Raw genomic sequence first — 15,565 nt, 5'->3', positions numbered from 1 at the left:
AAAAGAAGCCAGAGTGTCTCCCAAAGCAACCATAACATTTTGCCTTCCCAGCATTAGTGAATGAGAATTCCTGTAGCTGTCACCTCCTTTTTGACACTTGGCATTGTCAGTGTTTGAGACTTTACTTGCCAAATAATGTATATAGTACTAACACCTTTACATTGATAATTGACTAATGACTCATGATGGCAAACATCTTTACCTATGCTTATTTAATGTCTGTGTATTTTTGATTTTAAGACAGACTTCAAAGTCCACATACTATATTCTTTAGTCTGTGATTCCTCAAATGTATTACATTTTATTTATTTAATTGTATATTCACACACACATGAGTGTGTGTATGTGTGTTGGGGGATGAGTGTGAGTTTGTCACAGCATATGTGTTAAGACCAGGGGGCAATTTCTAGAAGTCAGTTTTCTCCAACCACTATGTGGGTTCTAGGGTTCAGGATTGGCTGAAGGTACATTTACTCACTGAGTCATTGAGTCAGCCCTATGTTATGAGTCCTTGAAGACCAGTCACTGATGGATTCTTTCAGAAATCATTCTCCCAGAGCCAAAGCATTGTCCTCAGTGCTGTGAGACAAAATGGTGCATTTCTGGCCAGATTGCATGGTAGAGCTGGGTGTGAACATGCAAACAGATGCACATCAAGGTACAGTAAAGGCTCTCATTGAGGAAGGTGTGACAGGGGCTCTCACTGAAGTAAGAGCAAGTTTCCCTGGCAGTTCAGAGAACATCTTCTTAAGCTACTGCCCAGAACATTCCATCACGTACCAAGCATGTACCAAGCAGTCATAACAGCATCACAATAGAGCTCGTTTATTGTATTTTCTTCTGTTTGTTAATGTTGCCTGGAGTTGTTCAAGGAGACTGCATGTGAAGTGGAAGAGAGCATTTAAGGCAGAAGTAACATAAGCAAGGTCATGGCATAAACACAAATGAACAGAACACATTATTAAAAATCATCTCCTTTAACACTTTTGTGGTACACGTATCTCTATGTTACAGAAACCTAGAGTTTCCTGCAATGATTAATAGACAATTGATTTCTGCAACCATATACAGATAGCATCAGAATGAAAATATGAAATTTACTTAAAGATTTACTTTTTATTTTATGTGCATAAATGTTTGCTTGTATGTATGTCTGTGTACTGTGTTTGTGTCTGGTGCCCCAGGAGGCCAGAAAAGGCATCTGATTTCCTGGAACCTGATGATTATAAGATGCCATATGGTCCTGAGAATGAAACCCAGGTCCTTTGAAAGTGCTTTTACCTGCTTCAGCCTCCTCAGCCTATTTTACTTAAGAGTTTTGGAGAAGTATTTCGTTTTCCTCGTCCATCGGTTTTGTAGCAGACCACAAGTATTCAGAAGGGGTAGCACCATGACTCAGTAAAAAGGCACTTGAGGGCTTAGGTTCCAGACTCAGTTTGCTACTGTTGGCGGGAGTGCTGCTTCCTTGGACAACATATTTGGCTAACCTTGATTTCTCTTTCTCCATGTGTCAAATGAAGCCATTCTGTGACATATTCCCGAACATTGTCCCCAGCAGCACGATTACCCAAGATCCATTAATGAAGTCGTAAGATGTGTTCCCCAGTGCCAGGCACTGAGAAGTAGGCTCCAAGTGTTCCAAGCCTGGGTTCCTGCGTTTCTCTCAGTCTGTCCAGGTCCCCTGGGAGGACATTGCATCCATGACATGGGGAGTTGTTGTTCCTATGTGAATGGTCATGTTCATTCCACTAATGGGTCTCCAGAGTCCCTCCTTGCCTGTGGGAGGACCCAGGAGACCATTCCTTCCTGCTTATGCATCCTGGGCCGCCTCATGCAGAGGAAAGGCACTTTCAGTGAAGACTCTCAGCTAGAAGTGGCATCAGATATAAACTTTGATTAGTTAAGATTTGCAGCTAGCAGTGTAGCTTAGTCTTTCAGCTGGGCTGTAGGATCAAAGCACCTTCCCCTTTCCCAGCTCTTTGTCTGGCTTGGATGGGCCTAATCATCCACTTTAATTATATTCAGTATCAAATCCCTAATGACTTTTCTTCTCTCTCATCACCATACTCCCTCCTTACACTGAGCATTTGTTTTGAACTTGTGGTTTTTTTTTTTTTTCCGGCCTCTGGGAGAAGATTATGGAGCCTGCAGGGGAGGAAACTGAGCTGATAGCAGAGAACTAGAACCTCATATGCCTGCCAGTCTCATCCAAGCTCTAGGGATTTTTTTTTTTTTTTTTTTTTTTTTTTTTTTTGAGTGAGAGAAAGAGGAGGAGGAGCCAGTTGAGAAAACAGAGAAGTCGCCTGTGAGGAATGACTAAGACCGAGTTGTTTAATGATGTACCTCTGAACAAGCTAGGTGGCCTAGAGACAGGGGACCAGGGGGAACTGATGCCTGTCTAGAGCCCAGATGCTTTCTTCCCTGGACATCACAGATGAGGACATCCAAGGCTCAGTCCAAGGTAATAAAACCAGGAGATGCATCTTGGGATCTTGTTATGGGGAAGAAAGCAATTGTCCTTTAGCTCTCAGAGTGACAGCGTTGGACATAGGTTCCCCTGTGGCCCTTGTAAACTGAGCAGAGCTTTTCGTTTGAGGTGGGGGAGGGTGTTCACGTTCACTTGGGACCTGGTGAGGAGACAATGCAAGCCAGAGGAGGAAAAGACAGAATGCCACTGGTAGGGAACACTGCAGTATATCGATGATTTCATCCTTCTATGTATCCTCTGCAGCTCTGGGGATCCCATTCTTCCCTATCCCCCCCCTTCATTCTGACAAGCAGGTCACATGATCAGGTCATTGTGACTCACAGGAAATGAACACCTGTCTGGGCTTTCCAGAGCTTGGTTCCCTAACATAGACCACTTTTATCTAGTCCCCCAGCTCCTAAACTACATTCAGAAAGAGGTTCGTTTATTGGGAACAAAGCAGTGAGGGGCCAAAGGACAATGCCAGAAATTGCACCTCCTAAAAAGAAAATTCCTCTTCCATTGTGGATGTGGGAAAGCACAGCGGCTTCCTCTTGTCCCTTGGGGATGCTATGGTGGAATGAGGTGCCATGAGGTAACATGCCTCTTGAGGAAGTTGATGGGAAAAGAGGTTGTCTTCAAGTCCATCATCTGGTACTACATATCACTTTTTGAGACGCCCCACCTTTCTCTCTCTCTCTCTCTCTCTCTCTCTCTCTCTCTCTCTCTCTCTCTCTCTCTCTCTGTGTGTGTGTGTGTGTGTGTGTGTGTGTGTGTATGTGTGTGTGCGCGCGCGCATGCGTGCTAACATGCAAGCCGAGACACAGAAGCCACCATTTGGAAGGAGTGTCTTCATCAAACCCAGTAGGCTCTAACCTTCACTATGAGCTGCATTTTCTCTAAATCCTGGGTTGCTATACAAAGTCAGGCAATATATGGCATGTATGGCATGCTTAGAAGCTTTGCTGTATATGGTCTCATGAATACTTATTTTTTCCTTTCACTGTTACTGAATATTAATTCTTTGGCATTTCTTACTTTCTATGTCTACAACTTATTTCTTGCCCTGGTCCTAGAATCTGCCATTTGTCCAAGGACCCCTGGTTCCTCTTATTGAAGAATGGTATGAAATATGATTCTCATGTGGGTTCGAGGCATGCTTATTTCTACTGGGGGTGTTATTTCTCTTAAGTTCTCTCAAGAACAGAAGAAGTGTGTGTGTGTGTGTGTGTGTGTGTGTGTGTGTGTGCACGAGCGCGCTAGTCTATGTATATACATTGATATAGGATTTCTGTGTAACCATTTGTAAGTATATTAAGTTAAACACCAGTTTTTCTGTATCCAGTCCTAGTCAGTTATAAAGTGATGATGATGGACCCTCACTGATATGTAAATTTTCACCCCAACAATGAGAAACCTGCCATCTTCCTTCTAGGCACTGCACTCAGCTCCCTTGTGTCTGGCAAACTCCATTTGTTGTCTCCCAGATGTTTTGTTTTGTTTTACTCTTTTCTCAGGTTAAACATTGTGATCCTTTAAGTTTTGTGGCCACATCATCTTGTCCATCATCCATCAGGTCTGTGTTCATAGCTTTTCCTGTTTCAGGGAAAATGACCAAGATCGCCCCAGGCTCTTCACAGCTAAAGACAAGGAACCACCTCTGCAAATTTGGGTACAATATGAGTTGTCCAGATGGGGACTGTACAACAGGAACTGTTTCAATAGTCATATTTGACCTCCTAGACTCTGAAAGAGGGCTGAAGGAAAGGGGTGTACACGGACAATGGCCATGGTCTCAGATCCCATTTGTTAATTTGCTAACATATGCTAAATTCAGAATTTTCCTGTCCATAGAATGGGCCCTAGTGTCTGGAGAAATACTACAAATTTAAAACCCCAAGAATATTATTAAATGTGTTTCCGGGGATTAAAACTCATAAATTACATAAATGTTTTGTTGGTGAAATGTTATACTGACTACTTTGTTTTTAAGCTAAGAATTTGCTTCATAGTCAGGCTGTCCTGGAACTCATGACCCTCCATATCAGGTATACCACTACTGGAACTACAAGCAGGTGCCACCCCACTTGGCTTTACATTGTTTCCATTTTTTTTCCAAGTATGTCAAACATAGGATAAGTCAGTCGATGCTTAACATTTCTGGAAAGAACATTTGTTTGGATAACAATTCATTCTTCTATTCTTTGGATAACAACTCATTCATGCAGCCACTGGATAACAGTTCTTTCAAGAATTCACTGAGTACTTCTTTTATCTTCTCTTGACTTTTCCTAACTTTAAAGTTAGGAGAGCTGGCTTTGAAGGCACTTTATCATAATGGGAAAAAAATGTGCAGGTGACTATTTCAATTATCTCTCACCTGATCTAGGTTGAGAGTAAGCCTTTGGTTCAAGTCCAGAAGCCATCCTCCAAGATCAAGAAGCTAAGAATGACCCGATGTTCACAAAAGGTAGGAAGTGATGGCTAGTGCCCTTTCTCTAGAAGAGGGTGGAGGCAAATGGATTGTTGGGAAAGAGTTTAACAGGCCATTTTGTTTAACAGCTATCGTACTCTAAATATGGCTGTGGATTGATAGATAAACTCTCTCCCAATCAACCCATAGACTAACCAATGCAGGATAATGTGGATCAAATTATAATGTATCCATAAAGAAGACTGGGGGTTGTGTTGCACATACAGCAGGAGAAACTTCTCCAAACTTGGATGCGTTTTCAGAGAAATGCATGAAAGTCAGACAAACACTTAATTTGGGAGATACATCGAGAAACTTACTGTTTTTTAACTGAAAAGAAATTCTGGTTGGAGATAGGTCTTTCTATCTATATTGAAATGGTGAAAATAAAAGCCAGCACTTTTGGGGTATTTACATATATTTCCTCATGAAAGTCTTATGAGCATGGTCTCATTTTGGTCACCATGGTAGCTGTGAAATAAATGAGGCTTAGAAAGTCAGTGTGAGCTACTGAAGGCTTACAGTTCACAAGTGGTTGAGGGAGGATTTGAACATCCCAATTGTTTTCACACTCTGCTCTCTGGAATCTGCTTTTATTGTGAACCTGGGTTAGGTTCCACATTGTTGTGGAGTTAAGGATAGAAGAGATAACCCAGAATTCACTTCCATTTCTGGGATGTCTGTAACCTATTCCCTTTCTCCTTCTATAGAATCCAAACACCAGCAGCACTGCACTCCCTTTTGTGGACACAAAGGGGAGAAAGAACACAATTAACTTCCCACGCATTGGCAACAAAACCCTATCAAAGCAATCCATGCTGTATCAGGTGAGTAAGACAATGGCCATGGCCTCGGGCAAGCAGATCTGAGTCACGAGGTCAGTGCAGTACCAGGTCTGGGGAGGTCTGGGTTCTAGAGTTCTCACTCGCTATGCAAACTTGAACAAATGTGCCTTCACCTTTTGTTACATATAAAATGGGTTCTCTGTGTCTTCATGAGCATTCATCAAGGGAAAGAAAATGAAGTCCCTGCTGCACAAGTGGTAGAGACATTCAAAAGATTTCTTCCAACGTCTTCTACTTAAAAAACATAAGTTTATGTAATGTGCTAGGTATGTTCTTATGAATGTAGGTGCTCAGAGAATCCAAATGAGCCTGTCAGATCCCCTGGAGCTGGGGTCCCAGGCAGTTGTGAGTCACCTGATGTGGGCCCTCTGCAAGAGCAGGATGAACTCTGAGCCCTGTCACCAGTCTCTCCTCTACCTTTCCTGTGTGGCGACCCAGTGAGACACTGTGAGCTAACGATAAGTTGACAGAGGCTGGTCTCAGTTGAGCCTCTGTGTTCCACTAAGTCACTTAGCATATTTGGAACTGATCTGTATTAGTTACTTTTTCTCATCACTGTGACCAAATACCTGCAAGGAAGCAACTTGAAGGAGGAAGGGTTTATACTGGGCTCAAAGTTTAAGGCAATGAAGTTCTTCATGCTAGCAAGGCCATGGCAGAAGGAGCTTGAAGTAGCTGCTCACATCATGTCTGTGGGCAAGAAGTAGAGAAATAAATGCTGGTAATCAACTCTATTTTCTTTCTATTCTGTCTGGGCAACTTAAAACTCCCCATTAATGGTGTTTCCTAGTGTCTTCTGTCCCCTGATAGTAGGTTTCTCTGCTGAGGCAGTAAGCCAGATCAAGCAGAATTGAAAAACTGTAACAACAGGTTTATTTGAACAAAGCAACTCCGGGACAGGTTCTCCAGTCTCAGAGATCAAGGCAGGAGAAGCTGCATGCCCAAACTAAATAAAGCCATAAGCTGGGTTTGTGCCCAAGTATGGTCAAAAGCTGACTGCTTTAGACAAGGACTTGGGCTGCTGACAACTTCAGGGGAGGAGCTGGTATAGCAGCCAGGAACACAGAGCTGGGCTTTTTGGTGCCTTCCCTTTGTTCTGAGATTCTCTGAGTGGACAGGATTTGTAGAGAGGGGAAGAGGGCTTTTCTGATCTTGCAGGGGTGAGCTGGAGGTTCCAACTGAACACTTCCCACATTCAAGGAGGGGGTCTTCATTCTTCAGTTCAGGAAACATCTCATAGGCAAATCAAGAGGTGTGTTTCCATGGCGACTGTAAACCCAGTCAAGCTGACATTGAAAAGTAACCACTTCATGACCTCTTCAAGAGCAGCTGTAAAAATTGTTGAGTCTCTCTCCACAGTGACATGCCACTGCATTGTCAACTGCGTGGCGTAATACAGTGGATCTCCCAGGGCACCATGTGAGAGTCGGATACTCTCTCTAGGAGAAGGGATGAGAGGCACACGATCTCTTAACTCATAACTTTTTTCCTCCAGGGAGTGGTAGGCAATGATCTTGGCTGGGGGTAGATCTGTTGGGTCAACTGGATGACCTATGACCTCCAAGAGAATCCAGTCTTTTGTTGCAAACTTGTTTTCCTGGACAGGAAAATCAAACTCACAATCAAGTGCTCTCCTCTGAACTCAAGACTTCAGAAATACCGTTCAACTTTAACCCTAAACCCCAAGACACCAAGCCACACACAGAGCTACCTAAGAAGCACAAGGTCCCTCTTACAGCCGCAGGTATGACGACGTGTGGGGAGGAGCAAGGCAGAGTGGTCCGGGAATAGAGTGGCGGGGCAATAGAGTGGTAGGGAAAGCGTGGTTATGGATGTTTAAAAGTTTGAGAACTGAGCTGAGTGAGCTACGGAGATCCAAGCTTCCACGTACTGGAGTTGCCAATTATGGCAAAGAACCAAAATGAGAAAAATTATTCCGATGATCTCATAGTGGCTAAGCAGGAGGCCAAGAGGGAACGAGCGCCAGCCCTCTTTGTTTCTTTGTTCACCACAGAACTGCACCAGGTCAAGGTCAGCTGTGTCAATATAGACAGAAAAGCGCTGAACTGTCTGTCACAGTCAGGTGTTTTGAAGTTTCCTCCTCTTGATAGGACCATCTAGACAGGGAAGCCCGAGGAAGAGCTCAGTCATGGACAGGTAGAGGCCTCCAAATGGCAGTGCGCATGCGCAGTGGGGGGGTGTGGATGTGCATAAGAATGCTTCCTGACCGGGAAGCTTGATCCTGGGCTGTAGCTCCAGCAGGAGACTGCCGTGTATGTGAAGTGCTTTGAATCAGGAGGGAAGCTGCCCTGTGATGCCCGCCTGTAATTGTGCTTGGTGGAGCCTTAAAGAGCAGAAGCCAGACTCCTCCCAGGGTCCAGAGATTCAAAGAGCATCCAAGTCTGCTGAGCGTCTTCCGCATGCCAGCACTGTTCAGTCTGTAGCTCTTCCACCACAGAGCCCGGTTGAAATTGGCTGTCCTTCAACCATCCCAGCAATGACTCCAAAGGAGACAGCGTCTGTTGTAGGCTAGTTCTGCCTTTACTGGGTGTGGTACCTTGCTCACTTGCTGTCCCAAGCCGTGATTCTGCCTCTGGGTGGAAAATAACCTGTTTTAGTCTCTAGGTGACTGTCTTGTCACGTGTAGGAGGCCATGCACCTCGTTTTCCTTCTCCCAGTGGTCCCTTCTGTAACTCTTCAGCAAACAGTCTGCAAGACAACTGGGTGACTGTCCCCAACCCTCTGTCCTGAGCAACCTCCTTATATTAAAGTTTACATCACTGGGGCTGGAGAAACTGCTCTGAGGTTAAGGTTGCTCTGAGATTGAGATCTTCCAGAAGACCCAGGTTTGATTCCCAGCATCCACCGACATGGAAGTTTACAACCATCTTTTACTTCAGTTCTGGGGGATCTTAAGCTCGTTTCCGACCTCTGCGGGCACCTGGCACCACACATGTAGTGTACAGACTTTCAAAATTTGAAAAATTATTAAAGTTGACTATTACCCATAGTATCTCACCCCTGCCTTAGTACACACACACACACACACACACACACACACACACACACACACACACACTGAGCTGTGCTCTGACCATTTAGCACAGATACTCTTCCCTGTGCCCTGAGGTGCTTGCTACCTGGGTTGGTTCAGCACAGATTTGAGTGGGAAAATGTGCCAGGACAGTTGCCATAGTAAAGCTGTGTTTACAGTACCTGTCTGACTGCGGTAAACATTATCACTTTGAAATCCGCCCTCCCTCCCCGTGTAGTGTGATTCCACATGAACTTGGCCAAATGGCACCTTAACCCCATACTCTTGTTGCCATAGAATTTGCTCCTGGAGCTTTCACTCATGCCGTGGCACCCCATGGTCTTGGGTTGCTAAATCCTCCTTGACATTCATCTGTTACATGTCCACAGGGTGAGAGGTTCAGTGTGTGGCCCTTAGGAAGCCAGCTTGCCAGGGAAATGCCCCCTTAACTGGAAAGAATCCTTGTCTGGGGCAGATCCCCATGGGACTCAACTGAGTGGCTATGTTTTTCACACACAGAGGCCCTAAAGTTTTTTAAGAATCAGCTGTCCCCTTATGAGCAAAGTGAAATCCTAGGCTACTCGGAGCTGTGGTACCTGGGGCTTGAAGCGAAGAAGCTAAAGGTGGGCCCTGATAAGTTCAGCAAGACAAGCTTTGATGATGAGCACGGCTCCTACGTGAAGGTAAAGGTGCTGGGTTGTGAGAGTTTCACCTGGGTGGGGGGAGAGGGAATTGTTGTATGAAGAGAAAAACAGGTGGGGGGAGTTTATAGTACTTTATACTAATGTACTAGGGGGTAGGTTTCCCAAAGGAGTCTGTGATTTGTTGTACAAACCCCTCTATTGTCAAAATGCCAATGTTTTCTATGAATCCTGGGGCAACAGATTGATATGGTGAACTACCACGGGCTCCTCTGAGTAACCGTGGATCCATTAAGAAAGGAATAAGAGACATTACCTTCATGTCTCCTTTTTCTTTCTCCTTTATACAAACCCCATTTGTGGACATTTTTCTATTTTATAGTAGGAGTCATTTTCCCATAAGGAAATATCTCACAGCTTTTGTTAGTGTGGCCTCTGGTACACAGTTCCCAACCACTCCTCTTCTGCCTGTCTTATTGCTCCTCTGGGGCCCTGGAAGCCCTGTTTCTCAAGCTACTGTGCACACAAATCAGCTAGGGATCTTGTTAAAATACAGATTCTTATCCAGCAAGATGTGACAGATAAGGGATTTCACATTTATAAAAAGCATTTCGGTGATACCCCAGCCACCGACCAGACCACACTTAGAGAAGCAGGCATCTTGTTTCTACTATGCAGGTGCCACAAGAGGCCAGGTTCTCAACAGTTTTGAGTCAAGGATCCTTTGGAAGTCTTATATAAGCTATGTGCCCTCACATCCCCCCACCCCAAAGCAATCTGCACATACACAAAGTTTCAAGAGAATAATATGGGTCGTTAGTTACAAATAATCAATATAAGTTTTTCCCAGGCATCATCACCTATTTCTTCCTGGATCTTTCCATCTCCCTATGAGGGCATTAGCTAGGACCTTCAGTGAATGCACTGGACCTCAGTCAAATCTTAGAGAGCTTTTTTTTTTTTTTTTAATGTGGCGGTGGTGGAGGTGGGTGGGTATGTATTAATGTGTGTTCTCTATAATCTCCTATCAGCATCTTTATTTCATTTTATACACGTCATGCACACAACCAAATACCCAAATAAGCTGCACAACTACAGCTACAATCTTATATTTACTCTGCCATCATTTATATTTTTGTTACTTATATATCTATTTACTGCTCCCCTGTCACAAGCCTGGGTGTCTCCTAGACTCTGCAACTATAAAGAAAGCAGTCTATCTATCACACATTACTATACTGTGTTAGTCAGGTAACTACAATTAATGTCAAAGTGAATGTGCAAGCAAGCATGATACAACCAAACCAGTGCCATGAAGGAGATTAAAAGAATGCCAGGAAATACAAATACACTTTTACATGAGCAAGTCTGCAGATCCTGCCCACTTCATCACAGGCCTTTACCAGGAGATGAGCCCTTTTCCATGTTGATGAAATTGTACATGCTCCAACTCGTGGTGTTGATGAAATTGTACATGCTCCAACTCATGGTGTTGATTCCTTCTGTATGTACAGAACTACCACATACATGTTCACAAGCATAGGGTGAAATCTACACACTCATCCTTTATCCTCCCAGACTTGCGAGTTTGACACTATTAGTTGGAGATTCACATAGCTAGAGGACCTCACACACCATGTCAGTCTGAATCCCTTGCCTGGCATTATAGATCAGGGCACTGTAGCTCAGAGTGAACAAGGGGATGTCTGAAGACATTCAGCTCATCTTCAACCACCAGCTTCACATGGCTTTGGTTGAATGCCTGCTCCCTGCTTTTCTACCAGATGATGATTCTCTCTCTTTGAAGATGTTTTTATTCTTAGCCAAGGAACGCCCAAGTTTCATACTACTTCCTCAGGAGAGGATTAAATCTAGATAAATGAAGGAGATGTCTGGCCAAGAAATGATAAAGCAGACACCAAGCTTTCTTGTATGGACACTGAAGGCAAAGCACGGGTCAGAGTGGAGTTAATTTTTTTCTGCTGCAGGCTGTAATCATACAGAAAGACAAGTTCCCCCAAAGAGCATCCCATGCTCTTTACACTATTAGATGTGGATTAAGCCTTGAGGGACATTTCCTGATACCACATGTGTGGTCTGGGGTCCAAACAACCTAGTCATTTATGAGAAGATAAGTTGAGAGCAGGAGTTCAGAACTGTTCCCTTCCCAAGAATGAGCCAGATCTAGGTAGTGGGATCCAGGGGTCTTGGGATGAGGTGAATCCAAGAGTCCATGGTTCTGTCCCTCACTGCTGCCTGACTTCTACAGGTTCTGCATGACCATATTGCCTACCGATATGAGGTTCTGGAGATGATCGGGAAAGGGTCCTTTGGACAGGTGGCCAAATGTTTGGATCACAAAAACAATGAGTTGGTGGCCCTGAAAATCATCAGGAACAAAAAGAGGTGTAGTGTGATGGGTAACCTAGGACGTAGAAACTGGACCATGTGGCTCTACGTGCTTCCAAAATCCAATTCTCTCCTCCACTGCGCTTCTCAGTTCTCTCTGTGGCTTTTCCTGTTTCTCTTTCTGTCTGATACCATGAAGGGGCAAGAAGAAGCAAAATGGATCTTTGGATGCATTCTGACATCCTAGACATTCCTGGGGTTGTTGGGAGGGACCGAGGACTGTCTGCAACATTGTGATATGATGTGTGTTTTCTGTCCTCATTGCCCACCATCCTGGCCACTCCCCAATCATCCCAGATTTCACCATCAGGCTCTGGTGGAGCTGAAGATCCTGGAAGCCCTCAGAAGGAAGGACAAAGACAACAGCCACAATGTGGTTCACATGAAGGACTTCTTCTACTTCCGGAATCACCTCTGCATCACCTTTGAACTCCTGGGGTCAGATACTTTTTGTTACATTATGAATGGCTGAATAAGTGACAAAAGAGAAAGGGGTCAGAACACCAGATTTTTCTAGATGTGGTACTTAGTGACTAGAGTGGATAGCATAGCCCCTCAGATAGAAAGGAGTTTGATATGGAAAGCTGACATGTCACCACATGCCTCAGTGAAGGCTGGCACCTGCTTGAGTCTATACTTATGTTGAGCTTCCCAGATGCTGAGTATTGGAGTAGGAGACATAGCCCAGCCCTTGCCTCAAGCACACTGAAGTATACTGCAAAGGACATCACTTTGCTTTCATGTCCCCCTGTCCTGACTTTCCAATTCTGTGGTGTAGAGATTAGGACACAGAACCACAGGCAACTGGCTACTTCGAGTGAGCAAAGGACTTTGATGTTGAGTAAAGATGAAAACAGATTTTTTAAAAATAAGGAAACAAGACCCTGATTTATGTAGATTGGCAGCAAATGGCTGGATATGGATCTGAAAAGATGTGCTTGTTGGAAGGGTACATGCTTATTTGGTTATATTTCTCACAGCGAAGGCTGATGCATTTCAAGTCAGAACAGAAACCCAGAATGCACTGATCAAAGGAGAATAATAAAAGGAGGCTCTCAGTAGCCCAGTGTTCCTGGTCATCGACTTAGTAACATGATGCTTTGATGACTTGTTGCACTTCAACAAGAGAGTAGACGTTCTGTTCACCTTCTCTGGTGACTTCGAAATGCAGTCTACTCTCCAGTACAAGTGAATTATCTTCCCTGCCTCTCTTAGCCACTTAACACAGTGCCCAGGTAGGATGCCACTGTGTATAAAAGAGCTATGAGAAACCAGGTCTACTGGGGAGTTGCTCAGGGTCAAAGGTTGGGGAGTCTAGAGCCAGCTCTCCTATCTGTATTGTACCTCCAAGCCAGCTTCCTAAATGCTGCTACAGTCAGATACTGTCAATAATGAAAGAGGGGAAGGGAGTGTCCAGGTGTTGGCACATGCTCTTTCCTTCCTGTCCTCATCTTAAAGTCTGTACAGAAGACAAAAGCCATCAGTGCACAAACGTATGTTTCTTTTAAAAATTCTTAGCATTCGTTTTGAAGACTTGCATACAATACAATACAGCATGGCTTTGTGGAATGTTGCAGACTTCCACTGCTGTAGAAAACTGAGGATGGTATGGGGAGATTCAGCCTTCATTCTTGCAAGGCCACAGTTAAGGAGCCAATGAGCCACACTTACCTTTGGTAGAGTGGGGGCTCCCTGGTTTACCTGAGCTTCCATTGGGCCATTCTCATTTCTCACACATGTCATGATGCTGAAGGTGTGGCTGCTTTGCCTATGGCTCTCTGGGTCTTATTCAAGAGCTGGAGGAACTATAGTTATGCATCCTTGCCTCCTGGTTTATGATCTGCTTGATATTAGAAGGAGCCATGTGGCACAGGTTATACACGTGTGTCCAAGCTGAGCATGATGTGTTGACAGCCAACTACCTCACTCTCCTCTCTTTTTCCCAGAATCAACTTGTACGAGTTGATGAAGAACAATAGTTTTCAAGGCTTCAGCCTATCCATAGTTCGTCGCTTTACCTTTTCTGTTTTGAAATGCTTACAAATGCTTTATGTAGAGAAAATTATCCACTGTGATCTCAAGCCGGTGAGTACAAACTCTGTCCAGCTGGTGGGGCATGCTGCCATCGCTGGTGTCCAAGGAGGAAGCTAGGCAGTGTTCATTTGTAGGTGGAGATATGAGGACTAAGGCATAAATACTGAGGAGAAAAAGAGGAAAGGGGATATATTGAGATATCTAGGAACAAGTAGGGTCATGGTTGGTATCTTGAGCATCAAGGCATCCTATGCTGCAAGAAGTCCCGGGAGTCTGGATTTACTCTTTTGGTACAGTCTTTAAGAGTATTCTTGTCAGTTAGGTATGGTGGGAGATCAGGAGTTCAAGATCATCCTCAGCTATATAAAAAATTCAAGACCAGCCTGCGATATATGATACACTGCCTTAGACTCCCTTTCCCCAGTATTTATTATTCTATAATTAATGAGAGAATTGGCGATTACTCTGTAACATGCCTCCACAAACAGGGTCAATAAAATCTTATTGGAGAAACTCATGCACAGTCATATTGGAAAGACCCATCATGACATGTGAAGGTAGGCACATTCTTATTGATATCATACTTTGCATATTCAAAACTGGTGGATGACTTGGGCATAGCACACATGTAGGCAGATGGTCTCCATTCAATTCTCATCCTTACTGGCATTGTGTACATGGATCTATAGCTGTACTGGTCGCCTTATTTAGTAATTGCTTCTTTGGGAAGGGGCTTGGTTTTTATTTTGTTTTGTTTTGTTTTTGAGCCAGGGTTTTATATAGCTCAGGCTGGCCTCAAGCACCATATTTAGTTGGGACTGACCTTGAACTCTTGATCATCTTGCTTCTACCTCCATCAAATGTTAGGACTACCAGCATGCACCACTGTGCCTGCTAGGAATTGATTCTTAGATCTGAGCCATCCTCTGGACAACAAGCTCTTCCTAAGAGCAGGGACCACTTCTTCTCACGGTCACATCCTCAGGACCTAACACAGAACCTGGTACCAGAAATAGAAGGCAACAAATGATTGTGACATGTGTAATGGCTGTCAATTCAGAGCAGTGGCTTGGAACAAGATATAAAGAATTAGTTCATGGATTCATGAACCAGCCTAACTCACAGGGAGGCAACTATTCTTAACTTGTCCTTACTCTCTTCTCTTCATCCTTAAAAGTGGTTCATTTCTTTTGAAAACTGTAAGTCCTGGAGTTAATTTTTTTTCAATACAGGGTTTCTCTGTATTGCTTTGAAGCCTGTCCTGGAACTAGCTCTGTAGACCAGGCTGACCTCAAGCTCACAGAGATCCCCCTACCTCTGCCTCCCAAGTGCTGGGACTAAAGGCGTGCACCATTGATGCCCAGCTAGTCCTGGAGGTAATTTTTGTGATTAAATATTTCAAGATAGATGCTGTCACATCCTCATAAAAGTGGAAATATATTGATTTATTCATGACACCCATTTTCAAAACATCAACTTCCCAGCTCCAAGTCATCCCATAATATCTATGGTCTTTAGGGGCTGGATTCCATCAAGGGAACCCACAAGATTTTCCCCAGGTAACAGATTTCTTTGAGACATGACTGAGTGTACTCAGTAAGTATGCCCCTTTGGGAAAGGAAACACAAACCAGGAGGGTGTTTTGTGAACATGTATGCAAAG

The 15,565-nt window shown here is 44.1% G+C and overlaps 1 protein-coding gene across 1 annotated transcript in view; it reads left to right on the top strand.

The window, feature by feature from the left end:
* The window catches only part of Dyrk4 (dual specificity tyrosine phosphorylation regulated kinase 4), a 34,344-nt gene that overhangs the window by 5,572 nt on the left and 13,207 nt on the right, over positions 1 to 15,565 (top strand). Inside the window, exons 2-8 of the mRNA XM_051173035.1 lie at positions 4,857 to 4,937; positions 5,651 to 5,767; positions 7,391 to 7,529; positions 9,339 to 9,502; positions 11,730 to 11,866; positions 12,167 to 12,307; positions 13,816 to 13,954. Of these exons, the coding sequence (XP_051028992.1) occupies positions 4,857 to 4,937; positions 5,651 to 5,767; positions 7,391 to 7,529; positions 9,339 to 9,502; positions 11,730 to 11,866; positions 12,167 to 12,307; positions 13,816 to 13,954 (918 nt within the window). The remainder of the gene's footprint in view (positions 1 to 4,856; positions 4,938 to 5,650; positions 5,768 to 7,390; positions 7,530 to 9,338; positions 9,503 to 11,729; positions 11,867 to 12,166; positions 12,308 to 13,815; positions 13,955 to 15,565) is intronic.

Source organism: Phodopus roborovskii, unplaced genomic scaffold (assembly GCF_943737965.1).
Source record: "Phodopus roborovskii unplaced genomic scaffold, PHOROB, whole genome shotgun sequence".
Classification (NCBI taxonomy): domain Eukaryota; kingdom Metazoa; phylum Chordata; class Mammalia; order Rodentia; family Cricetidae; genus Phodopus; species Phodopus roborovskii.
Note: the sequence above shows the minus strand (reverse complement) of the source record. Positions and strands in the feature narration are given on the sequence as shown.